General features: G+C 50.9%; 4 protein-coding genes across 4 annotated transcripts; 1 reads left to right on the forward strand and 3 right to left on the reverse strand.

Moving 5' to 3' along the window:
* Nucleotides 1-4,594: 4,594 nt before the first annotated feature.
* On the reverse strand, nt 4,595-5,123 carry LOC125093422 (keratin-associated protein 12-1-like). Its single transcript, XM_047718514.1, has one exon. The coding sequence runs from the start codon at nt 5,099-5,101 to the stop codon at nt 4,787-4,789; it is 315 nt and encodes a 104-aa protein (XP_047574470.1). The 5' UTR covers nt 5,102-5,123; the 3' UTR covers nt 4,595-4,786.
* A 1,997-nt stretch (nt 5,124-7,120) lies between these two features.
* Nucleotides 7,121-7,743, forward strand: LOC125093434 (keratin-associated protein 12-1-like). The gene has a single exon (XM_047718538.1). It carries the CDS (start codon nt 7,264-7,266, stop codon nt 7,672-7,674), a length of 411 nt encoding a protein of 136 aa, XP_047574494.1. The 5' UTR covers nt 7,121-7,263; the 3' UTR covers nt 7,675-7,743.
* Nucleotides 7,744-12,307: 4,564 nt separating this feature from the next.
* On the reverse strand, nt 12,308-13,036 carry LOC125093399 (keratin-associated protein 10-7-like). The gene has a single exon (XM_047718467.1). It carries the CDS (start codon nt 13,034-13,036, stop codon nt 12,308-12,310), a length of 729 nt encoding a protein of 242 aa, XP_047574423.1.
* Nucleotides 13,037-23,179: 10,143 nt separating this feature from the next.
* Nucleotides 23,180-24,091, reverse strand: LOC125093375 (keratin-associated protein 10-8-like). Its single transcript, XM_047718404.1, has 2 exons — nt 23,791-24,091; nt 23,180-23,697 (listed from the first exon to the last, which is right to left on the reverse strand). The coding sequence occupies exons 1-2, from the start codon at nt 24,089-24,091 to the stop codon at nt 23,180-23,182; spliced, it is 819 nt and encodes a 272-aa protein (XP_047574360.1).
* Nucleotides 24,092-24,709: the final 618 nt, after the last annotated feature.

The following is a 24,709-nucleotide window of genomic DNA, read 5'->3' on the forward strand; positions in this document are numbered from 1 at the left end:
GTTCAACTATATCTTCTAGTCTTCTTTCTTTCTCCTCCCCCTCAGGGATTCCAATAATTCTGACGTTGGAACATTTCATGGTGTCATTTATTTCCCTAATTCTGTTTTCATGGCTTCTAAGTCGTTTGTTCCAGGCTTCCTCCTGATCCTTTTTCTCTATCTGTTTGTCCTCCAGATCACTAAATCTATCTTCTGCCTCAGTTACCCTAGCTTTTAGAGAATTTAGATTTGATTGGAACTCATTGAGAGCATTGTTAACATCATCCCTGGTGGCTTTCACTTCTGCCCTAATCAATTCCATTTTGTCATCAAAGACTTTCTCCAACCTAGCTATTGCCTGGATGATTGTTAGCCTGAATTCCCTTTCCAACATACTGTTTATGTCCATATCCACTAGCTCTGATGGAGAGGGCCCAGTCTCTGAATTTTTCTTCTGTTGGGCATTCCTCCTCCTTGTCATTTTGGTGAGAGATGGCTGAATGGATGTGTATCTGAATGTATCAACCATGATGCAGGCAAGGTGCACCCTGGAATGCTTCTGAGCAATCAAGAGTCCCCACCAAAAAGAAAGAAAAAAGAAAAAAAGAGAGAGAGAGGAAGGAAAAAGGAAAGATAAAGTAAAAGAAGGCCCAGCCCAAATGGGCCCCAAGGTAAGATTTATGAAGTATGCAAACAAAAACAGACAAACAAAAAGACCGACAAAAGTAGATGACAAGAGGAAAAATAAATAAAAGAACCCCGTGAAAATGAACACCAAGTATAAGATTTATATACTACCAGAACAAAAACAAATACACAGAAAAACTGACAGAAGAAAAAATGGGAGGGTGGTTATAAATTCTCAGTGTGTGCAAGGAAGGTTATTTTGATTCCTTCTGGATGTATCTTGATATCTTTGTTAAAGGACTTAACTTTCCTGAGGTAAAGGGGGATTAAAACTGGTTTACCTATAGGCGTAGCATTGATTGGGGAAAGGGGATTACCTTGAAGCTTATCTCTATATGAATATTAAAAAATAATAATAAAATAAAATAAATTAAAAAATAGAAAAGCAAAAGAAAAACACAGGTATACATATCAAAAAAGTTCAGGTTAAAAGGTTATTATGGAATTTGATGTACTGAACATCTCATTGTGATGGTAAATAGGTTAAAAAGTTATATGAAAAAAATGAAAAGAATCACAACAGTGAGAACAAATTAAAAATAAAAGTTGTATCTATGAAGTAGTGGTGGTTGTTTTTTGTTTTTTGTTTTTGGCTGGCTTTCTGGGGGAGGGGCCTGCTGCGTGGTTTTCGGGGAGTCTTGCTAGAGTTGAGTCCTCCTGCCACCATCAAGGGGCTGGGCTCTGAAGAAACTAGTTTTTCAGGCTTTTGTTCCCTGGAGTTTTTTTGTTTGTGTGTTAGTTTGTTGTTTCTCCCCTTAGCCGCTCTCAGTGGTTCTTTGGAGGTTTAGAGGAAAGCAAACTGCACCCAGACCTCCCTCTCAGAGAGAAGCCTCAGTCTGTTCCCCTCTGGGTGCTCCAGAGCACATAAATTCCACCTCTGCCACTGGCAGAGCACATCCCCAGTCACAGTCTCTGGGGTCACAGGAATTCCTGCTTGTACCCAAAACCACGAGAAATACTAGCTGCAGCTGTCTGGGGAGCTCCAAACCGCCAGAGAGGTCCCAAGCAGAGATAGCGCACTGAGATTTTCATGCTGGCCTGGGCTGAAAGTGCTCAGACTCTCCGGGTCTGAGAGAGCACCGGCTGGCGCCTGCACGCATCTCTCTCAGGGGAGGGTGTGGGGCGCGACTCAGACCCTGGTCGCACAGTGCACGTGCAGAGTGCAAAAGGCTGTGGTTCTGCCTGCTAGCATCCACAGCAGGCTCCCTCACCCTCACGGGTGCTGCCACCCAGACGCTCTCAGGTGCACTGGTGGCTCAGGGACCAAGGCCTGGCTTCTTCACTGCTCTCTCTGGTTCCTGACCGGTGGTGGGGCCATCCTGGGTCCTTGGGCTTAATCCCCTGTCCTTAATCACCCAATTCCACCAATTTCCCCTTAAGATCTTTTGCTCTTTTTGAGTGCTTTCAAGCAGACTCCAAGTTAATGCTGGTCCCCAACCACAGGGCACTCTCGTATTGGGGTATTACTTTCCAAAGGGTTGCTTCTGGTGGCTCCCTCCCCCTTTTGTTTATCTTCTGATATCAGTCCGATGTTCCCACTCTGCTTTACCTGTCCACTGGTGTCTTCTGCCCCCGTAGGGATCCAGACGTGTATAATTCTAATCTCAGGCTGATTTCATGGGTGATCAGAGTTCTTTTGTAGGTAATCAGCTCACTTTAGGGGACAGGTTGAAACAGCGTCTCCTCCTACTTCTCCGCCATCTTGTCTCCTACCTATTTTGAATTTTATATTAACTGTTTGGCTCTTATAATTTCCATCTCTTCTGAAATTCCCCATCTGTTCAAATATGTAGTCTGTGTTTTATACTCTATCCTTTTATATATTGTGATATTGTGAGCCTGGAGAGTCACGGAAGCTTCACACTCTCTCCCCATGCATGCTTTGCCTTCTGTATCTCTTCCATCTGGCTGGGTCTGAACTGTATCCTTTCATAATAAACTGGTGATCTAGTAAGTAAAAGTTTCTCTGAGTACTGTGATCCACTCTAACAAATCAATTGAACCTTAGGACCTTTGATCTAGAGCTGGTTGGTCAGAAACACAGGTAACAAGCTAAACTTGCAGTTGGCATCTGAAGTGGTGTGGGGTCAGTCTTCTAGGCTGAGCCATTGACCTGTGGGATCTGATGGTGTCTCCAAGTAGACAGTGGCAGAACCGAGTTGAATTTTAGGACACTAAGTGGTATACCAGAGCACTGTTTGTTGGAGGTACAGTATGAAAATTGGGTCTAAGAACCCAATTTATGTATTAATCACAGTTAATTAATTAATTAAAAGCCTTCTTTGTCCCACATGATTCAATGTTTCACTCCATCCCACAGGTAACTATCACACTAAATTTAATATTTGTCATTCTCATGCTTTTATCTACACATTTACCATGTGTCCTCCATAAATATTTATATCTCTTATGTATTTACCACTTCTTTGACTCTTTTTGCTGCATTCTGGATACTTTCTTTGGACCTGCCTTCTTATTTTTCTAATTCTCTCTTCAGCTATGTTTAATATTCTGTTTAAGTTGTCCACTGTTTCTAATTTCCATTACTTGACTTTTTTGTTTAATTTCTAGAAGTTATCTTTGGTTCCCTCAAGTCCATTTCTTTCTTCTATTTTAATAGACACTCTGTTCTTCTATTTACATTTCTTTCCTTTATTTCTTTAAATATAATAACATGTTTTCTTTTACAGTCACTAGACTGTACATTACATCATGAGGACTTATTTATTTTGTGAATGCAAGTTTGTGTCTTTTGATAACCCTCACCATTTCACTCTCCCACCCCTTACCCTTGGAAACCAACAGTCTTGTTCTCTGTATTTATGATCTTGTTTTATTTTGTTTTTTAAATTCCACATATAAGTGAGATCATACACTATTTGTCTTTCTCTGACTTACTTCACTCCTCATAGTTATTTTACTGTTTCTGTCTGATAGCTCCAATATCTGGGTCATTTTTGAGTCCAGTTTTGTTGATTGCTTTGTCCCTGACAGTGGACGGATTTCCTTACTTTTTTGTATGTCTTCTAATTTTTTATTGAACATCAGATATCATGTATTAATTGAAATTGACATTAAAAAGTGTTTCCTCTGGGAAATGGGTGGTCTCTTCTGTCAGGTCATTAGTGTGGTGGGGGGAAGTTTGGATCAACCTGCTCAGATGCTGACCTTGGTTTGGGTTTTGTCATTATTGTGATGACCTTCAAGGTACCTAAGACTTTGGATTCCTCTGTGGTGGGCTTCCAGTGCCATGTGCCTAGGGCAAGGGCTGGAGGCACAGCATTCCTGCTCTGCCCTAAGTTTTCAGCTATCCCTGTGTGCCTGGCACATGGAGGGGACCTCTCCACATGCCTGCCTCCTCCCTACCCAACCCCCACCCCGTGACTGCATGACTGCTGTTGCTCCTGCAGCGGTACCAGCCAGGCTGAGTGGGAGCCAGGAGGGCTCCATTGTCCTATTCCAGGGTCAGTCGTGAGCGGGCCCTATGTGACCAGGTCTTGGAGGGTGAGGCTTTCTCCCTTCCTGCCACTCTTCCCTGCAATGGCCAGACTTCACTCTGTAGTTGGGGTGGGTTTATGTGAGCTTTCACTGCCCTCCCTGTGGTCATGCTCTGATTCCTGTCCCCTATTCCGTGGGGGTAGCTTTTCCGCTGCCCTTCCCCATCTACTAGGTGAGTCTCAGGTGCTGGATGTGGGAACGGCACCTCCCCCTGCACCCTCCACGGACCGTCTCCCCACCTCCAGCTGAGCTGTTGGAGGGAGGGCTCTTTGAGGAGCGGCTGCTCTGCTCATGGCTGTATACGTCTTTGAGAAAAGAACTTGGAAATACATGAAGATAAACCAGGGACAAGCTGCATGAGGAAAGCATGATTTATTTGGGTCACACAGGGCTGGTTCCTGCTGGAGGTAGAGGACCCCGGAAACTAGGCCTCCCACAGGGGTACGCTGGGTCACAGAGGGATCCGGGTCATCCTGCCACATCCTCGCCATGGGCTTCTGAGGGTCTATTGGGCACGTTCTTCATCTGCCTGTGCAGAACCCGGAGGCCGCTGAAGACTTGCCCCAGGAGGGGCGCAGGTGTGGCCCCTGTGCCCTGGGAGCAGCTGGTGGGGGGATCCCGGTCAGAAGCAGGACGGGGTGCTACAGGAGATGGGTCTGTAGAGCAGGGTGGGGCGGGAGGGCTGGCAGCCCCCGGAGGACTGGCAGGAGGAGGCCATGAACACGAGGGGCTTGCAGCTCACGGGCACACACACAGAGGACTGGCAGGAGGGGACAACGTACACGGCGGGCTTGCAGCTCACGGACATGGCGGGCCTGCAGCTCATGGGCACAGACACGGTGGGCTGGCAGCTCACGGGCACGTAGCAGGACGTCTGGCAGGAGCTGGGAGTGCAGGAGGCCGGCTGGCAGCCCGTGGAGCAGCTGGTGTGGCACATGGTGGCGTGGGGCTGGAGTGGAGTCAGGGAGGAGGGCGGTGAGTTCTGGAGGCTCCTGCCCCGGGCGGCCTTTATACCCGGGCAGTAGGCGTCCCGGCAACACAGAAGCACAGCTGTTGACTTCCTCATAGTTGTTTCCCCAACATCTTGTCGTGGGATGTGCTCCCCTGTGTTTTGCTCCACTATAATGAGTTTGGCTGAGAGGCCAATTCCTTCTTCTGTAAACAGGATGTTCTGGTTTGCCTTTACGTGGGGCTCATGCTGTTTCTCCAGGCCAGGACTGTGCACAGAGCACCGCTGGCCCCACTGGGTATCGCGTCCTTTATTCCTTTTTGTCTCACTGCCGTCGGTGGTGACTTTGAGGCAGTAATGCTTCTTGGGCTTCTATTTTGCACAGGAAAACATTAAACTGGGGATCTGCAAACTGGGAACCAGGGCAGTCTGTGGGACAAATCTGGCCCTCTCCTTGTTTTGTAAATAAAGCTTTATTGGAAACAGCCACGCTCATTTGCTTACATGCTGTCTAGGGCTTGCAGTACAATGTGGAGTGGTTATGAGAGAGACCAAACCCCTGCAAAGCCTGAAAAACTTACTCTCTTTTCTTTGTAGAAAGTTGACCAGCTTCTGCCTTCTAGTAATCTATACAATCATTGATTTGATTATGAACAAATGTATATTGTGGGCTGGCTATAGAGACGTCCTAGCCTTGTGAGCCTCATGGGGCAATGAATAAGCAAAAGCATGAAAGTTAACGCATGAAATGATGCCAGGACGGACTGAGCCCCAGGAAGGAAACAGGCTCAGCAGGTGGAGAGGAATGGGGATGCTGGCGAGTGGTTTGGGGACCTGTGTGTGGAGGCGACGCTGAGTAGGCATGATGTGGGGGATGTTGGGGCGGGGGGAGGGGCGGGGTTCCAAGCAGAAGCAGCCCTGGGGGCGTGAGGACGCCAGCGCAGAGATGGGCACGTTCCCGAAACAGTGGGAAATCCTGCTGTGCGGGCACTGGGCAGCAGGTGCAGGGGGACAAGTGCAGACCACACAGCGTGAGTCCAGGCATCGGGGTCCCAGCTGATAGAATAAGAAAGACTGTCGATGTGAAGACACATCAGTAGGAATCACCCAATCGGAGGAAGAGAGAACAGAATTAAGAATCATGAAGGGGTCTATGGACAATATCAGGAAGTCCAACAAGAATCAATTTCAACCCATGGAGAAGAAGAGAATGATATTGAAGCATAAATAATAGACAATTCTCCCTGCTTTTTCAAGTAGGCTCCATGCCCAGTTGGAGCCCTATGCAGGGCTTGAACTCATGACCCTGAGATCCAGACCTGAGCTGGGATCAAGAATCAGATGCTTAACTAGTTGAGTCATTCAGGCAACCTCCCAAATTAGATTTTTTTTTTTAAATTCTAACTTACAGATCCAAGAGTCCCAGAAAACCCCTAAAACCCCAGCATAATTTGGCGCAATGGTAATGACCGCAGACCCAGAGTGAAAGGCCTGCTTCTGGGCCGCAGTGGGAGAGCGCGCACACATCCCGGAATCCAGTCGCGCATCCGCGTACGTGGGCTACCCCTACCCCTCGGATGGCGGCAAGGACTGGTGACTAGTCAATGACGAGAGATAACGTGGCACAAAGCCGGGACCGGATGACATGGTGGATGCCACGGCCACGGCTGTCCCCAGTGAGGAGCCCAGCCGCTGGGCTCTGGTCCCTTGGGAAGACCTTTTGGATCACGGAGTTTCCAAATCAAAACAGGGATTCCCGGTCTGGCGAGCAGGATGGTGCTTGTGTGGACAGAGGACAGCGTACGTGAGCTCGGGGAGGACCTGGAAATTCCTCATATGGGGGCCCTTGTCCCCAGCCGATGGTCCTTCACCATCCTACCTGGGCTGAGTCGAGAAATCACGGGGCTGCTGGGTCACACTGAGCCTCCAGCCGTCACAGTTTCCTGAACAGAGTCGCTTCCACCAGGAAACTCCAGGAAGAGACGCACAGAGGAGGAGGAAGAGGAGGAAAACAATCAGGCAACCCGGAGGAAGGCCCCCGTGTGGCTTGTTGCCAGGATGCCACAGCCCGGGTATAAAGGCTGCCTGGGGAAGGAGCCTCCAGACCAGCCCCGTCCTCCACCCTGACTCCACTCCAGCCCCACGCCGCCATGTGCCAGTCCAGCTGCTCCACGGGCTGCCAGCAGGCCTGCTGCGTGCCCAGCTCCTGCCAGACGTCCTGCTATGTGCTCAGCCCCTGCCAGACGTCCTGCTGCGTGCCCAGCCCCTGCCAGACGTCCTGCTGCGTGCCCAGCCCCTGCCAGACGTCCTGCTGCGTGCCCAGCTCCTGCCAGACGTCCTGCTGCGTGCCCGTGAGCTGCAAGCCAGCCGTGTGCGTGCCCATGAGCTGCAAACCAGCCGTGTGCATGCCCGTGAGCTGTAAGCCAGCTGTGTGCGTGCCCGTGAGCTGTAAGCCCATTGTGTATGTGGCTCCCTCCTGCCAGTCCTCTGGGGACTGCCAGCCCTCCTGCCCCACCCTGCTCTGCAGGCCTGTCCCCTGCAGCACCCCTACGTGCTGCTGAGCTCATGGCCTCCTAGGACCCCTCCTCCGTGCTGTCAGAAGTAGCTGCTCTCCCAACTCCTACCAGGCAGCCCAGACATCACCCACGTCAGACCTTCTGGACCCGACTAGACCATCTTACAGCAAAGTCACTTGATCCCCCGTACCTAGGCGGAGAGTCGCCCCCAGTGTCTCTGGCTGGTGTGGAGTGCCCAGCTCTGCAGCCCTGCACAAAAGTCTAATAAATTCCAGAGTGATCTGAAACCCACTGAGTGTGTGCACCGTCTCTCCTTTATGCCTGTCCCTGAACTGCTTCCTCCGGGCATGGCTCTCAGAATTCAGAAACGCTCCCTCTGTGGACAGGCCACAGGTTACCAGATGTCTGTACCCTGGGGGACTGGCCACTCAGGGGTGGCCTCTTAGGTGAGTGGGAGCTCCTAACTCAGGGCCTCTGGGCCCTGGGCTTCCTTTGGTCCCCTTTGGTCCCTTGAACCAGCGAGGTTATTTCTTACTCTGCTGGGGGTACTGAGGGCGAATCCCTAACTTTGGGGTTTGACCCTTTTTAGGTAAAAAGGTCCCCTGCTCAGCAACCAATATGCGGAGCCAACCCAGTTCAAAATGAAAGTGTACGCCCTACAGACGAGTAGGGCTCTTCCTTCTCCCATTCGGGGGGACAGGGCTTTGTGGGTGACTTCCATGGTTCCCGGAGATGTCCACACCCTCATCCCCAGAACCAGTGAACACAGGTTCTGCAGAACTGCAGGCATGGCGGCTCCCCAGACGGGGTAAACTGAGGGTCTTGCCCCGGGAGCTGTCCTGGATTGGTTCGGGGGCTCACGTCATCCCAGGGACGTGGGAGAAGGGAGAGGAATGACAGCTGCGGAAGAGGAGGCCGTGGGAAGAGGGACACTGGGCTGCGGGCTTGGAGCCCCGTCACCTCCGACTCCTTCTCTCCGTGGGCAACGGTAGCCCGTGGATGGTGTAGACGCCCCACCTGTGAGCAGTTCTGCTGGTCTTGTAGATGCCAATGGAGCTGGTGGCACCACTAGTGGCTGGGAGGGACAGGGAACGGGTCGTGCAGGTGTTCCGGGAGGACCCAGGCCTGCCACACCCTGGTTTCAGTGCATGACGCCCGCTCCAGACTCTGGCCATGGAGCCATGAGAGAGTCCGCTGGTGCCGCTGTGGCCACTGTGTGTGCGGTCTGTCTCAGGGACCACGGCACAGACAGAGCTTCTCTGTGGCAGAGCCTCGGGTGGCTGCCCTCCTGTGTGTCCATGCGTGGAGCCTGCACTGTTCTGGATTGGGACACCTGGCCCAGAACCTGCCCCTGACAGCGTGGGCTTAGCCCCTGTGGTGTGACCACAGACCACCCAAGAGCAAGGATGCTGGGGCCTCCCTGGGCGGGAGGTGGGAGACGCCCAGAGCGTGCACGGTCATCAGCTCAAGGGAGCTGGGGCACACCAGGGTGCCAGTGGGGAGCTATCTGAGAACCAAGAAATAGTCTAAGAGGAGTGCTGGGGGGGTCCTTCCTGCGACGGGACCACGGATCCATGGATCTGGAAATGTCCATTATTGTGAGGTCACGGGATACGTGATGGGAAATTCAGAGGGACTCGTAGAGCACCTACTGTGTGCAGCTCTGCCTCATCCTTGGTCCCATGCAGACCCTACACCGGCCGCCTGTCTCCCCGTCACGGGTGTCCAGCCCCTGCGGGTCATGCCCTCACCTTGCAGACACCCTCCCTCCAGGCACACCGGCAGCCATGGCGCCATCCGCCAGACAGCGGGGGAGCCTGCCCCAGTCCTCAGTGACGCTTTTGAGGGCAGTGACCGTCCCAGTCTGAGACATGATGGTTATGGGGGTATCCGGGTCCTGGGAGCTGCCCACAGAAGGGCTCCCCGAGATCTGGAGGGTCTCAGAGCATCGGGCATTGTCCCCGCACTGTGTACACGTGTTAAAGAAGCCTCCCGAGGTAAAGACTCCTGTCACCTCCGACTCCACCACTCCCTCCCCACCGTTGGGCAGTGGTGGCTGGCTAACCGTGTAGACTCCCTATCTGTGAGCAGCCTGGCTGACCATGTAGCTGTCCCATCTCTGATCAGTCAGACTGACTGTGTAGACACCCCTTCCGTGAGCAGCCTGGCTGACAGTGTAGACACCCCGGCATGGAGCAGTCCAGCAGACTGTGTAGTTGCTCTGTCCGTGAGTAGTCTGGCTGACTGGGTAGACACCCCATCTGTGAGCAGTCTTGCTGACTGCGTAGATGCCCCATCTAAAAGTAATCTGACTGTGTAGACGCTCCAGGCTGGAGCAGTTTGGCTGACTGCATAGAGGCCCTGCCTGTGGGCACTCTGACTAACCATGTAGACACCCCATCTGTGAGCAGTCAGATTGACCGTATAGACCCCCTGTCTATAAGCAGCCTGGCTGACTGTGTAGACTCTCTGTGAGCAGACAGTTTACTGTGTAGACGTCCCAGCCAGGAATAGTCTGTCTGACTGTGTAGATGCCCCATCTGTGAACACTGAGACTGATCGTTTAGATGCCTCATCTGTGAGCAGACAGCTTATTGTGTAGATGCCCTAGCCAGGAATCATCTGGCTGACCATGTAGACGCCATATCTGTGAGCAGACTAACTGACCGTGTAGACACCCCATCTGTGTGCAATCTGGCTGATTGTGTAGAAACCCTGTCAGTGAGTAGTGTGGCTGACTGTGTAGATGCTCATTAGTAAACAGCCTGGCTGACCTTGTAGACACCCTGTCTGTGAGCAGTCTGATTGACCATGTAGACACCCCATCTGTGTGCAATCTGGCTGATTGTGTAGATACCCCATCAGTGAGCAGTGTGACTGACTATGTAGGCGCCCCATCAGTGAAGAGCCTGGCTGACTGTGTAGACACCCTGTCTGTGAGCAATCTGGCTGACTGTACAGACGCCCCATGAGTGTGTAGTCTGGCTGACTGTGTAGAAACCCTGTCAGTGAGTAGTGTGGCTGACTGTGTAGATGCTCATTAGTAAACAGCCTGGCTGACCTTGTAGACACCCCGTCTGTGAGCAGTTCAGCCTACCATGTAGACGCCCTGGCCGGGAGCAGCCTGGCCACCGGTGGCCGGCCATGCCTTTTCCAGCTGTGACCAACTTTCCTTCAGGAGCCGTCAGAAGGTCCTAGATGTTCTGGAGCCACTGGGCCAGAGCCAGGGAGTGTCCTGCAGGGCCCGCCGCCCATCCCTCCCACACGCTATTTTGGCTACACTGTGCTTTGCTGGTGTCCACGGGATTCTACATCCCTGCACTTCAGTCTTTGGTTACGGATGCGGTGGAAGCTTCCTCCATGTCTTTAACTCTGTGCGGTGAAGAATCCATCGAGGTCCGTGTTCATTTACCTGTGCAGGTGGTCACATTTCTCTTCAAACAGGCAAGTAATGGGTACAGGTTTTCAGTAAGTTCAGGCAGACTGAGGGATTTAAGAGTCAAGGTGGGTTTGCAACCCAGCCCCTTTCTCTTTAAAGGCCCCCTGAGGTTTTTGCTCTGTCTCCACCTCCCTGGGGTAGAGCTAACTTGGGGCAGGGGAGGGAGCCAGCCGCTGTGGAGAGGTAGATACCTTCTGCTCCTCCTCCTGCCTGCCGGGCCTCTGCTGCTCTGCTCCTGGGGGCCTCTTCCGTCTGTTCCTGGCACAAGGGGTGAGTAGGGAGCCTGATGCTGACCTGGTGGTCTGACTGGTGCCCACTTGACTCTCTAGCACTTGTGGTCCACTGAGACTGCAGGCTCATCATCTTCCACTGTTCTGAGGATTTGTCAACAAGGCATCTTTTTCTCCCTGTCTCCCCAATCAGACCTTGAAGTCTTGAATAGAATGAACGATGTCGGAACTGACCCTTCCACCCCTCTGGGGGCCTACAGGGATTTGCTGGTGCTTCAGGGCATCAGCCCTTGTGCCCAGACCAGCATGCAGGCATTCCTCTGGGCGGCACCTCTCTCCGAGGGAGTCAGCGTGGTGCTAGGCACTGGACCCTCAAGTTCCCACCAGTTAGATTGTGTTGCTCCTCAGCTCACCTTTAACCTGCATGGGTAGGGGGCCAGGCATGGGCTAGACCCCAAAGTCCCCTCAGGGTCTAAGCCTTGTGCAACCATGCCCACCCCCTCCCATGGCCCAGGGAGGGCTCGTCACTGTGGGGAAGGCCACAGGGTGGGGAAGGGACACGGAGTGTGCAGAGCCACATTCAGACCTCATCATCTCTCAGGGATTTTGAACTTGGAGTTTGAGAATATGTCTTTATTGTTGGCTTCCACCAGAAAGAGCTCCAGTCTGGAGCGGTCTCTGGGCTCCAAGGAGGAGGAGAAAACAAGCACTGGTCTCTAGGTCATGACACAAACATTTTATTGATTATAGCGACTGGCCTTTGTCACGTGGAACACGAGCCACCGGCACTACAGAAGAGGGTTCCCGGGGATCCGCAGTCCCCCTCCACTGAGGGACTGGTGGGCATCTCTTCTCAGGAAAGGATGGGCGGCATGTTCAAGTCCCCAGTAGGCAGCAGCTGCGTGTCCACCGACGGGCAGAGGATGGTCTTGGACGTCAGAGCTCCTGAGAGAGGACATTTGTGCCCAGGAGCAAAGACAGCAGCGCCGGAGGCAGAAGTTCAAGCTGGTCAGCAGCAGGACTTCTGGGCCGAGGCGGGCACGCAGCAGGCCTGGTGGGAGCACGCAGGGCGGCAGAGCAGGGACACGCAGGAGGACCGGCGGCAGCAGCTGGGCTGGCAGGAGGAGGCAGGGGCACAGCAGGAGGAGGCAGGCACGCAGCAGGCGGGTCTGCACACGGGGCGGCAGAGCAGGGACACGCAGGAGGACGGTCTGCAGCAGGACGAGGAGCAGGGGCTGGGCTGGCAGCAGGAGGAGGGCCCGGAGCAGACAGGGGTGCAGCAGACGGGCTTGCAGCAGACAGGGGTGCAGCAGACAGGGGTGCAGCAGACGGGCTTGCAGCAGACAGACACACAGCAGTCTTCCTGGCAGGGGGAGCGCTGGCAGGAGCTGGTGCAGGCTGACGGGCAGGGGCTGGACCCGCAGCTCGCAGGGGTGCAGATGAGGGTCAGGCAGGAGGGGGCACAGCAGCTGGGGTCACAGCAGGTGGGGACACAGCAGGTGGGGGCACAGCAGCTGGAATCACAGCAGGGGGGGACACAGCAGGTGGGGGCACAGCAGGTGGGGGCACAGCAGGGGGGGGCACAGCAGGGGGGGGCACAGCAGGGGGGCTCGCAGCAGCTCTCTGGGCAGTCGTCCACCTGCCAGGAGTCGGGGCAGGAGTCACAGGAGCCGGGCAGGCAGACGCGGCTGCCGTAGCTCCGGTCGCTGGAGCAGACGGACAGGGTGGACGTGGCCATGGTGGGGGCGGTGGGGCTGGAGGAGGCTGAGAGTGTGAGTGTGTGTGAGTGTGAGGTGTTGGGCTCGCGGATTTTATACCCTCCCGGATGTTTATGTTGTCCAGGTGAAGGCTCACCACGCCTCCCTTGCTTGTTGGTGTTTTGGGTTGTGAGGACCATTATTAGCGCCTGTTCTGTTGTCATGACATGATCTTGCTCAGCTTGTAAACCTTGGACAGTTCCGGGCAGGGCTGGTTGTCCGTGGTGTGAGCCTGGTTTCCCCAGACACTTGTCGGGAAGGTGTGGGTTCCCTGTGGCTACCTCTGTGGCTTCCACCTGGCAGTTCATGTGCTGGGGCTCTGGGTGATGGCCATGGGCTCATGGGACTGCTCCGTGTGTACCCCGCCTGGGTGTGCAGGACCTCACTTGGAACAGCTGGTCTGGCCTGTGATTGGGAGGAAAGAGGACAGAAGTGCATATTTTAGGGCACAGGCAATGTGGGGCTGATTCTTCCTGGATGGGCTAGTGAACTTCTGTGGTCTCGGTGTCAGCCAATGTCAGTGACAAGGAGGAGGATGCCCACAAAGAGGACTGGATGTCCCCTCCCCAAGAAGAAGCCAGAATGTCCCAGTGACATTCTGTGAGTCCCAGTGAGGCCTCACTCCCTAGGTCATTAGGAGGACTGGATTCAAGGACTGACCTTTGGGTCCTAATGCTCCTTCCTTGGAGCCTATGGTCAGTGGTCCTGGCAGAGGCAGGTCCCTAATGGGGGCCTGAGGGTGGGCTGAGATTTAATCTGGAGGAGGTGGGCATGGAGGGAGGGTGATGTGGGGACAATCCATCATCGTTTTATTTCAAAACCAAAAGGGAATATTTTTGGAATACAAATTGAGAATATTGAACTACCAGAAAATATTGGCAATATGTGTGATGGGTGAAAGGTTAATATGAAAATATGAAAGTCCCCACAACTAAAGCAGGAGAGGGTACAAAAGAATCAAATATAAAATTCAAAACATTCAGAATTCCCATAAACACATGGAAAGCTACTTGAGCTCATTAATGACCAACTGTTCTCAAATTAAAACATAAATATCTCACCTGTGAGATCAACCAAAATGTACCATGTTAATAGTTTCCAGTGCTGCTCAGTGTGGGGGCCTCACTCCTGGAAACCCCCAGCAGGCATGATTTTTATAGATTGAGCCCATAACATATAAAATGTATAATTCCATCCATTTTAAAGCATACAAGTCAGTGACGTCTAGCAAAGCCACAATGTTGTGCAACCGTGATCACCGGCTAGATCCAGAGCCTTCTCGTCCCTCCAGAAGGAAATCCTGAACTATGAAGGAGTCCCTCTGCAGTCCCCGTCAGTCACTAATCTGCTTTCTGTCCCTGTGGACTTGCCTATTCCATACCTTTCATGTGTAAGGATCACACAGTTCATGGCCTCTTATGTCTGACTCCAGTCACTGAGTGTGATGTTTTCCAGGCTCGTCCGTCTTGTAGCACGTGCTTGTGTGTCACTCCTGTTCCTGGCTGAGTAATATTCCAGCAAATGGGTTCACCACATTTTATTTCTCCGTTCCTCAGTCAGCGGACATTTGGGTTTTTCCGCCTTTTGGCTGCTGCAAATCATGCTGCTATGGACATTTGCGTACAAGTTTTTGTTTCAATGCCTCTTTTCAGTTCTTCCAGGTGTATACCCAGCAGTGGCATGGCTGGGTCAGGTGGCAATTCTATGTGTAACTTCTGAGGAACTGCCAGACTGCTTTCCACAGCACCTGCTGCATTTTACATTTCCAGAATTTTCTCCACATGCTCCCCAGCACTGCTTCTGTTCTTTTATTTCTTTATTTTTTAATTGTGGCCACCCTTGTGGGTATGATGTGGCATCTTATTGTGGTTTTGATTTACATTCCCCTGATGACCGATGATATTGGAGTACCTTTCAAGTGCTTATTGGCTATTTGAATATTTTCTTTAGAGAAATGTCTATCAAAGTGCTTTGCCCATTTTTAGTTGCATTATCTGTAGTTTTATTATTGAATTATAGGAGTTCTTTATATATTCTGGATACTAAACCCTTATCAGAATTATGCTCTGCAAATATTTTCTCTCACTCTGTGGGTTGCCTTTCAGTGTCTTGATAACATCCTTCAGTGCACAAAACTTTAACTTTTGATGAAGTCCAACTTATCTGTTTTCTTTTGTTGGGTGTCATAACCAAGAGAATTGTTCCCAAATCTAAGGTCATGCAGGTTTACCCTTATGTTTCCTTCCAAAAGTTTTATAGTTTTAGCACTTATATTTAGGTCTTTGATTGGTGTTTGAGTTAACTTTTGTATATGGTGTGAGGTAGGGTTTGACTATATTCTTTTGAACATGGATGTCCAGTTGTCCCAGCACCATTCGTTGAAGAGACTATACTTTCCCCACAAAAATGAACTTGATACCTTAGTTGAAAATCACTTGACCAGATATGTATGGGTTTTTTCTACTTTCAATTTTATTCCACTGACCTACATGTCTATCATTATGCCAGGACCACTGTTTTGATCACTATAGCTTTGTAGTAAGTTCTATGTCTTCTTCCTAATTTGGAGGTCTTTTATTTGTTTTTCTTGCCAAATTGCTCTGGCTGGCACTTCCAGCACAATATTGCATGGAAAGTGGTGGAAGTGAGCATTCTTGCCTGCTCCTGGCTTGGGGGAAGGCTTTCAGTCTTTCACCATGGAGGCTGATGTTTCCTGTGGATTTTTCATTGACCCTCTATTATGTCAAGGAAGTGCTCTTCTCATAGTTTGTTGAGGATTTTAGTATGAGAGGAGGTTGGCTTTTTCAGATGATTTTTCTGCCTCAGTTGAGATGATCATGTTTCCTCCCTTCATCCTATTAATGTGGTGCATTACTCTGATTGGTTTTCATATGCTGAATTAGTCCACATTCCTGAGATAAACCCACTTGGTAATGGTGTATAATTCTCTTAACACCCTGCTAGATTTTGTGTGATTGTATTTTGTGGAGGTTTTACAAATCTTAATCGATAAAAGATTTTGGTCTGTAGTTCTTTTTTTCTTTTGTCTTCATCTGACTTTGATATCAGGATAATGCTGACCTCATAGAATGATTTAGAAAGTGTTTTCTCATCTTCTGCTTTTTGGAAGAATTCGAGAAAGTTTCGTGTTTAGCAGAACTCAGCATGGAGCCATCTGGCCCTGGGCTTTCCTTGTGGGGTAGGTTTCGGAGTACACTGTGAGCTCAGTGCTCATTTTGCCCATTTCTTCTTCAGTCAGTTCACTCACCTGAGATTCAAAGATACAAATAGATTGAAAGTGAAAGGATGAAAAGAAGATATTTCATGCAAATAACAACCAAAAGAGAGCTGGATGGCTATAATAAAATTGGACAAAATGGACTCAGAGTCAAATATTGTTGTAAGAGACTAAAAATGACATTAGATATTGAGAAAAGGGTCAACATATTAAGAAGATATGACAATTATAAACAAATATACACCTAATAACAGACTCCCAAAATGTAGGAAGTAAAAATGACAGAATTGAAGAAATAGAGTGTCAGTTCTACAATATTAGTTGGAGACTTCAATAAGCCATTTCCACTAATAGAAAATGACATACTAGAACAACTAGATTGAAGGGCAGTAATGAAACAGAAGTCTTGAATATCGCCGTAAACCAGCTAAACCCAATGTGTGCATAAAATATTCGACTCAAGAACAGCAGAAACGCATGTTCTTCTCAAGTGCCCATGGAATACTTTCCAGATTAAACCACAAAACAAATCTCAGTAAATTTTAAAAGATTGAAATTATAAAAAGTTCTCTGACCACAGTGAAAAGAAAACCAATAACAGAAGAAAAATGGGAAAATTCACAAAATTAAACAACACATACTGAAACAACCAACAGGTTGAGGAAGAAATCGCAAAAGATGTTAGGAAATTCCTTGGGATGAAAGCAGATGACAACACAATGAACCAGTACTTACTGGATGCAGCAAAAACGGTGCTCAGAGGCAGATTAATAGCTGTCAACACTTAATTTAAAAAGAAGAAGTGTTTAAACCCATAACCTAACTTTACATCTTAAGGAACTAGAAAAAGAGTAGACTAAACACAAAGCTTGCAGAAGAAGGAAACAAAGCACTAATTAAAAAGAGACTAGAACTACTACAGAGAGAATCAATGAAACCAAAGTTGGTCCTTTGAAAAGAGTGACAGAATGGACAAAACTTTACCTAGACTGACTAGAAAAATAGAGCGAAGACTCAAGTAAAAATGGGGACATCACTACTGACCTTGCATAAGTGAAAAAGGTTATGTGAGAATACTAACTGGGCACCAAATAACTAGATGTGATGCACAAATCCTTATAAACACACAAACTACCCAAATCAGCACCCTTCCCGGAGTTGAGCTCTAACTATGGCTCTAAATTACTGATTAGTGCCCTTTGATTTCAGCCCGAATTATCACTTCTTGTAGGGCAGGTCTATCCCCTAGCAATGAATTCTTTTAACTTTCACTTACCTTACAGTGTCTTAATATTTCCTTCCTACATTTGTTGGTCAAGGACTTCTTGTTTGGCAGTCCTTCTTCCAGCATTTTAAACACGCCATCCACTGCCTCCTGCCCTCACATTTCTGATGAGGAATTGGCTGTCAATCTTCCCTCTTGTGGCTTTTAAGATGCTCTCTTTATCTTTGGATAGTTTGGTTATCATGTATCCTCATGTGGATGTCTCTGGATTTATTCTACTTGGAGTCCATGTAGCTTCTTGGATGTGTAGAATCATATGTGGTTTGTAGGTTGGTTGGTTTCTTTGTTTTTTGGAAGTTTTTGGCCATTGTTTTTTCAAATATTTTTTCTCTCCCCCCCTCTCTTTTGGGGATTCCTGTCACATGCATTTTGGTCTACTTGACCATGTCCTGCAGGTCTTGTTATCTCTGTTCATTTATCCTTATTCCTTATTCCATCTACTCCTCAGACTGGAGTAGTTCAACTGTCCTGTCTTCATATTTGCTAATTCTTTCTCCTGGCTGCTGACGTGTGCTATTGAGCTCCTCTAGTGAGGTTATCATTTCACTTATTGCAACTTGTTCAATAACCCTAGAAATTTTATGTGGTTGGTTCCTTTTTATACTTGTGTTTTTTATTGATATTCTCAATTTGGTGAACATTATGCTCTTAGTTTCTTTTAATTCATTGTCTATGGTTTTCTCTGATTCTTAGAGTATATTAAGAGAGTTTATTTAAAGGTTTTGTCTAGAAAGTTCAATCCTTGGGCTTCCTCAGGGGCATTTTCTGCTAATTACGTTTTCCCTCTGAATAAACCATCCTTTCTTCCTTGTTTGTATACTTCATAGTTTTTGTTGAAAATTGGACGTTTGAATATTATAATGTGATAATTCTGAATATCAGATTCTCTCCTTCCCTATAGTCTATTGCTGATTGTTGTGACCTATCAGTGTGTTTCTATTTAGTTCCCTTTTATTTCAGCCTGAATTATCATTTCTTGTAGGGCAAGTCTATCCACTAGCAATGACCTCTATTAACTTTCATTTACTTAAACTATTTTGTAAAGACTGCACTCTTTGTCAGGTGTGGTCACTGTTCTATTAGCCAGTGGTCAGAGGGTGATTTGACAGAGAGCTCCTTAATCACCTGGAGCCAAACAATATTTTTCCCCAGTCTTTGTGGCTGGGCTCTTGTGTGATGGGACCATGCTCACAACTCTGGGTCAGGCAGTTTAAAGCTCTGCTTTTGTCTTCACTTCCTGCCTGTCAGAGCTGGATGTGTAGCCCATGGTGAGTGCCTAGGGTCTTTTTGGGTCCTTTCTGAGCACGGGCCTCTTGGAGGCACGTGTTGGGTCTTCTGGACTTCCAGCCACCTGTGGAAGTCTGAAAGCCTTATTCCTTCAAACATTTCATTCCCCAGCTTTCTGTCCTCAGCATTTTGGGGTGTCTTCTGTTTCCCACAACTGATAACCCTTTTCACAGGCAACAATGGGTTTATTTGACAAACACTCTCTGTGTAGCTGCTTCTCGGCCTTGAAGTAGTTTCAAGTTATGAGAAATAAGGCCAAGTCCTTGGTATGGGCACCTCCAGAGCCACTGCACAGACAACCACACTTCTCATAGAATGGGGCCCACTCTCTCTCTCCAGAACCAGGGCCCTCACTGGGACCCAGTCCACCAGGCTGCAGTCACTTTTGTGTTGATGAAGCATTCCCTTGGTTGTTGTAAACCTTTGACCATATTCCGTAGTTCAGATAAAATTGATTCTGGCAGCTTTGCCAGTCTCTTCAGTGTTTCTGTGGTGGTGAGGAGGTGGGCTCTTAGAGTTCCCCATTTCCAGTATTTTCTGACATCACTCTTAGTAGGCACAGTTTTTTTTTTAAAGATTTTATTCATTTATTTGACACACAGAGAGAGATCACAAGTAGGCAGAGAGGCAGGCAGAGAGAGAGGAGGAAGCAGGCTCTCTGCTGAGCAGAGAGTCCAATGTGGGGCTTGATCCCAGGACCCTGAGACCATGACCTGGGCCAAAGGCAGAGGCTCAACCCACTGAGCCACCCAGGCGCCCCGTAGGCACAGTTTTTAAAAGTCCTTTTGATGGCATTTATTTGGTTGATCTCTCAGAATTTAAAATCAGCAAACGTTCTGACCTGGATTTCCCACTTCTAGGAACTTAGACCCAGTGAAAACACACTGGTGCACACACGTAAGTGGTGAGGACCCTCACAGTGGTGTATGTAATAATCAAAAGTAGAGAGACTTAGATGCCTGTCACCCGTTTCTGCATAAATCAATAAACCAAGCCTTTGGGATGCTATGCATCGAGGCAAGAGGAGCAATGATAAGGTATTATTCCTTATCAAGTTGGCAAAGATAGAAAAAGGTAAGCCCCCTGCTGTGAATCTTTGCTCTCATTAAGAGGATCCAGACCCTGATGTCGAGTGATGTGGAGAATTTTTTTCATGTGTGTACTGGCCATTTTATGTCTTCTTTGGAGAACTGTCTGTTCATGTTTTCTGCCCATTTCTTGATTGGATTATTACACAACTGATGAATCACTGAAACTAATGATGTACTGTATATGAGCTAATTTAACTTAAATTAAAAAAAGAGGACCCAGACCCTCTTGTGGGCAATGCGATTTCCACACCACCATCTGTCCCGTTGCTCTGCATTTCTAGGAGTTCATTCTCAGATTTACTCATGCGTGTGGGAAGATGCATCTGGTTGCATCTGGACACGTGTGTTTACATTTCCTCTCACCTTCTGGTCTGGACACGTTCTTACACTGTTCTGCCCTCTCTCCACTATCACTGTCTGTGATCTTCCTTTCTCAGCTGCTCTCTGCCAACCCAGCCCAGCAGGCAGGAGCTCCAGAGACTGTGTCCTGTTCTCTGCCCTCTGCATCCCAGCAGATGGCCTGGTGCTGGAACAGAGGACTTTCTGGTGTCTGTGAATGTAGGCATGAGTCCAGGATGCCCACCTGTCCCAAGAAGACCTTCTGGACACTGGACAAACTGACTGCCAGTCTCCTCTGTCCCCACCTCCCAGCAAGACGGTGGCCTGTGCTGACCTCTGGGTCAGCCCCCACCTGTGCATGGGGAGGAGCTGCTCCTACTCACAGTGGGTTGGAGTCTTTGTTCTCAGACCACAGGATTTTCCTGGAGCAAAGCTTCAGACCTGTGATAGTAGCCAGACAGTGGAGTGATGACCTGAGGTAGACATGGCTGGCTGGCAGAGCTCCCGGGCCCCCAAAGGCAGCAGTATAAGCCCCAGAGAGGAGTGGCAGAGACACTTGGGTGCTGGCTACTGGTCACATGTCTCCCCTGGGTCCCCTGTTCCCAGATGAGCTGTGAATCCCCTTTGTCAACAAAACCACACAGGAAACAGAGGGAAAGGGCATGAGACATTAGAGTATTCATGGGAGTTACTCAGCGGATAGGGAGTTGCATGGTCTGACTGACTCTGGGGCAATGTGGGGCTGAGGGAGTCTCCTGTTACCTATCAGGGCCAGGAGGGTCCATGGTCTCTGCCTTTCAGGGTTTCTTGGGGTGCTTTGGGGGCATTTTCTGTGGGGAATGCAGATGTGGCTGGGCCATCCCTGGAAGGTCTTTCATGATGACAGATTCACTGGCTGTGGAAGGGAAGGGCTGGGCTTTGGGGCTTCTTTCTGAGTCAGGGTGGGGTTGGGGAGGTCCCAGCACAGCAGCAAGTGGGGGTACTTTAGGTGATGGTCTAGGTGAGCTGGGCAGGACCCTGAGGGGAAGCTCATGGGCATGTAGCTAGCTGGGCTGGGGGGAGGGCTGGGTACACAGGAACTGCCCCAGAAGAGACATGCGGGGGTCTGGATGGCCACAGGGACTCTCATAGCCCAGGAGAGGCAGCAGGTGGGCCAGGCTGGCTGGCAGCCTGTGGAGCAGCTGCTGTGTCTCATGGTGGCCTGGGGTTGGGTGGGGTCAGGGTGGAGGTCGGGGCTGGTCAGAGTCCCCTTCCCTGGGCAGCCTTTATGGCATCCTGGCAACAAGCCATATGGGTGGCTCTCTACTGTGTTTTCCCAACACATCATCCCTCAGTTTCCTCCTCGTAAAGAGGGGATGGGGAGCTCACACCTCAGAGAGCAGCTGTGAGATGAAATCCCCGTCCTTTGTATGCCTGCAGTTGTGCAGGTCTATGAGAACTGCTAGGGCTGTGTGAGGCCGGTGGTGTTTGCTGTGAACAAATCAAAGGAGTAGCACATGGGCTCAGGGCACTCAATGCCTCGAGCCCTGTGCAAGTGAAACTCCAGATTGGGGTGACCACAGAGCTCAGAGGCCCGAGCGCCAGACACTCCAGGTGCCATCACCAAAGTGGGGCGTGGGAGTTTATCAGCGTCCCTGCAAGGGGTCTACATGGCTAGATGGGCGGAGGCAAGGGGCCTGAGCCAAGGACAGGGCCCTGGGTGGTGTGGACCGAAACCAGAAGGGTCTTCACCAGCAGTGGTGGCATGGCCCGGGAAACTGGGGAAAACACCTGGAGATTCACAGGTCACTTGTGCAAACTGCTCAGGGCCAGTGTTCCTGGGCTGAGGAGTGGATGGGCCAGTGTTGGCCATGCTGGTGGGTGATCTTGCTGGATGTCCCCATTCTTGTCCACCAGTGTCCTCACGTGACATCTCTGTCATCCTGGCATCTGAGCAGCCCGCTCTTCACAGCAATTCAAGGCCTGATGGTTTCTCAGTTAACAGGGAAGGCCCCGCACCAGGTCTCCATGTCCCTCAGGCTCCCAGGCGGAGTCCAGACCTATCAGATGATGGCCTTCAGAGTCCCGCCCAGGACGGGATCCTGGGGGTCCTGTCACTGACCCGTAATATTTTGTTTCAAACCTAGTTGTTTTCTTTGGGACCTTGGAGCAATGCCTCCCCTATGCCACCACCTTTCTGCTAAATGGGTACTGCCCTGGGAGGACCCCAGGGGGACCCTGGGCCCATAGGGGCTGTGCTACTGCAGCCCCCAGGCCAGCTCGTCTGGGGCCAGTTTGCCCAGCTGGGGCTGTGGGTGGAAACGGGCCAGGGGCTGAGAACCCCCAGACCACGGCCCGTGTTCAGGTGGCCAGCCTCGGGAAGCCCTGGGCACGCAGGGTCCAGCAGCCCTGACCTTCCTGGGCCAGGGCGTACCTCCCACCCCGGGGCCCTGCACTGAGGGATTTCTCAGTCCTTCATTCCTAGAAATGTTCCCGGATGGAAGAGACCAATGTCTGCTCAGACCCCTGGACACCCCCAACCCCCATGAGGGTCGGATGAAAGGAAGCAGATGCTCTGGTGAGTGAGTTTATTGGGGTGTCTGAGTAGGCGCTGAGAGGTCAGCAGTTGAGGCCAGGGGACCCGAGCCGAGAAACTGGGAGGGAAGGACGGGGGACCCAGAAGTGGTGGAGGCCCCTCCTGGGAGCAGGAGCCCTGGGGAGCAGCGGGGTCAGCGTTCTTGGGACCTACTAGGTCAAGGTCATGTCAGCAGAGTGGACGCATGGAAGACCCTGTCCTGGGTGTGGGCAGCCACCTAACAGGTCAGGACCGGACTGAGGGGGCTGGGAGGACCACTGTCACTGGGTGGGTCCTGAGCCCAGCTGGCCCCGGGGAAGATGGACCCCGTCAGCAGCAGGACTTCTGGGCTGAGGTGGGCACGCAGCAGACCTGGCAGGAGCCCACAGGGCGGCAGAGCAGGGACACACAGGAGGCCCGGCGGCAGCAGCTGGGTTGGCAGGAGGAGGCAGGGGCACAGCAGGAGGAGGCAGGCACGCAGCAGGCGGGTCTGCACACGGGCTGGCAGAGCAGGGACACGCAGGAGGACGGTCTGCAGCAGGACGAGGAGCAGAGGCTGGGCTGGCAGTAGGAGGAGGCCGAGCAGGGGGAGGGCCCAGAGCAGACAGGGGTGCAGCAGACGGGCTTGCAGGAGACAGGGGTGCAGCAGACAGGGGTGCAGCAGACAGGCTTGCAGCAGACAGGGGTGCAGCAGACGGGCTTGCAGGAGACAGGGGTGCAGCAGACAGGGGTGCAGCAGACGGGCTTGCAGCAGACAGGGGTGCAGCAGACGGGCTTGCAGCAGTCTTCCTGGGAGGGAGAGGAGCTGCAGCAGGAGGGCTGGCAGCTAGACTGCTGGCAGCATGAGGAGCCTGTGCAGGGGGAGGCCTGGCAGCAGACAGGGGCGCAGCAGACGGGCTTGCAGCAGACAGACACACAGCAGTCTTCCTGGCAGGGGGAGCGCTGGCAGGAGCTGGTGCAGGCTGACGGGCAGGGGCTGGACCCGCAGCTCGCAGGGGTGCAGATGAGGGTCAGGCAGGAGGCTGGGGCACAGCATGTGGGAGCGCAGCTGCTGGACTGGCAACAGCTGGGGGCACAGCAGGGGGGCTCGCAGCAGCTCTCTTGGCAGTCGTCCACCTGCCAGGAGGAGCTGGTGCAAGCAGTGGGTGAGCAGACGCGGCTGCCACAGTTCAGGTCACTGGAGCAGACGGACAGGGTGGACGCAGCCACCACGTAGGTCCTGGAGCAGCAGGTGTCTGCCATGCTGGAGTTTTGTGCTGTGAAATGAGAGGGACAGGGGTGTGTGTGACCAGTGTGTGAGTGGCGTGCTCTGGGCATCGGGGCTTTTATATCTGTCTCTGGGGTGCTGAGCCTCATATGAGTCTCTCCAGCCTTCCTTTTCCTTGTTATTGCTCCGAGTGTTTCCTGACAACCCTCATTAATTTATTTGCTGTAAGGTATTTGTAACACCGTCCCCAAGACGCTGAATGTGTCTGGTGATGGCTGCTGGCTTGTGTCCAGAAAGCAAACGCTGAGATGCAGATGTTGGCTGATTGGCTCATGGTCAGGTGTGTCTAAAACATGGGCTCCTCTTTCCATTTTTGCTTGTGTATCTTTGGTGTGAATTCTGGTCTGCTCTACACATGGCCCAGACACACCTCACCAAACAAGGGTGTGTTGGCTTGGGGGACTGCCCCCTCCCCTGCTCCACCTGCAGACTCAGACCCTGGTGGCGTGACTCCCACAGTCCATCCGAGACACTGCTCTTGTTCCCCCGTTCATCTCGTGATTACCAAATGATGTGCATATTCTGTTCTTGAGCTTTCAGTTTTATTATTTATTTATTTTTAAAATTTTAATTTCTTAAATTTTTTGTTTTTA

Source organism: Lutra lutra, chromosome 1 (assembly GCF_902655055.1).
Source record: "Lutra lutra chromosome 1, mLutLut1.2, whole genome shotgun sequence".
Taxonomy (NCBI): Eukaryota; Metazoa; Chordata; class Mammalia; order Carnivora; family Mustelidae; genus Lutra; species Lutra lutra.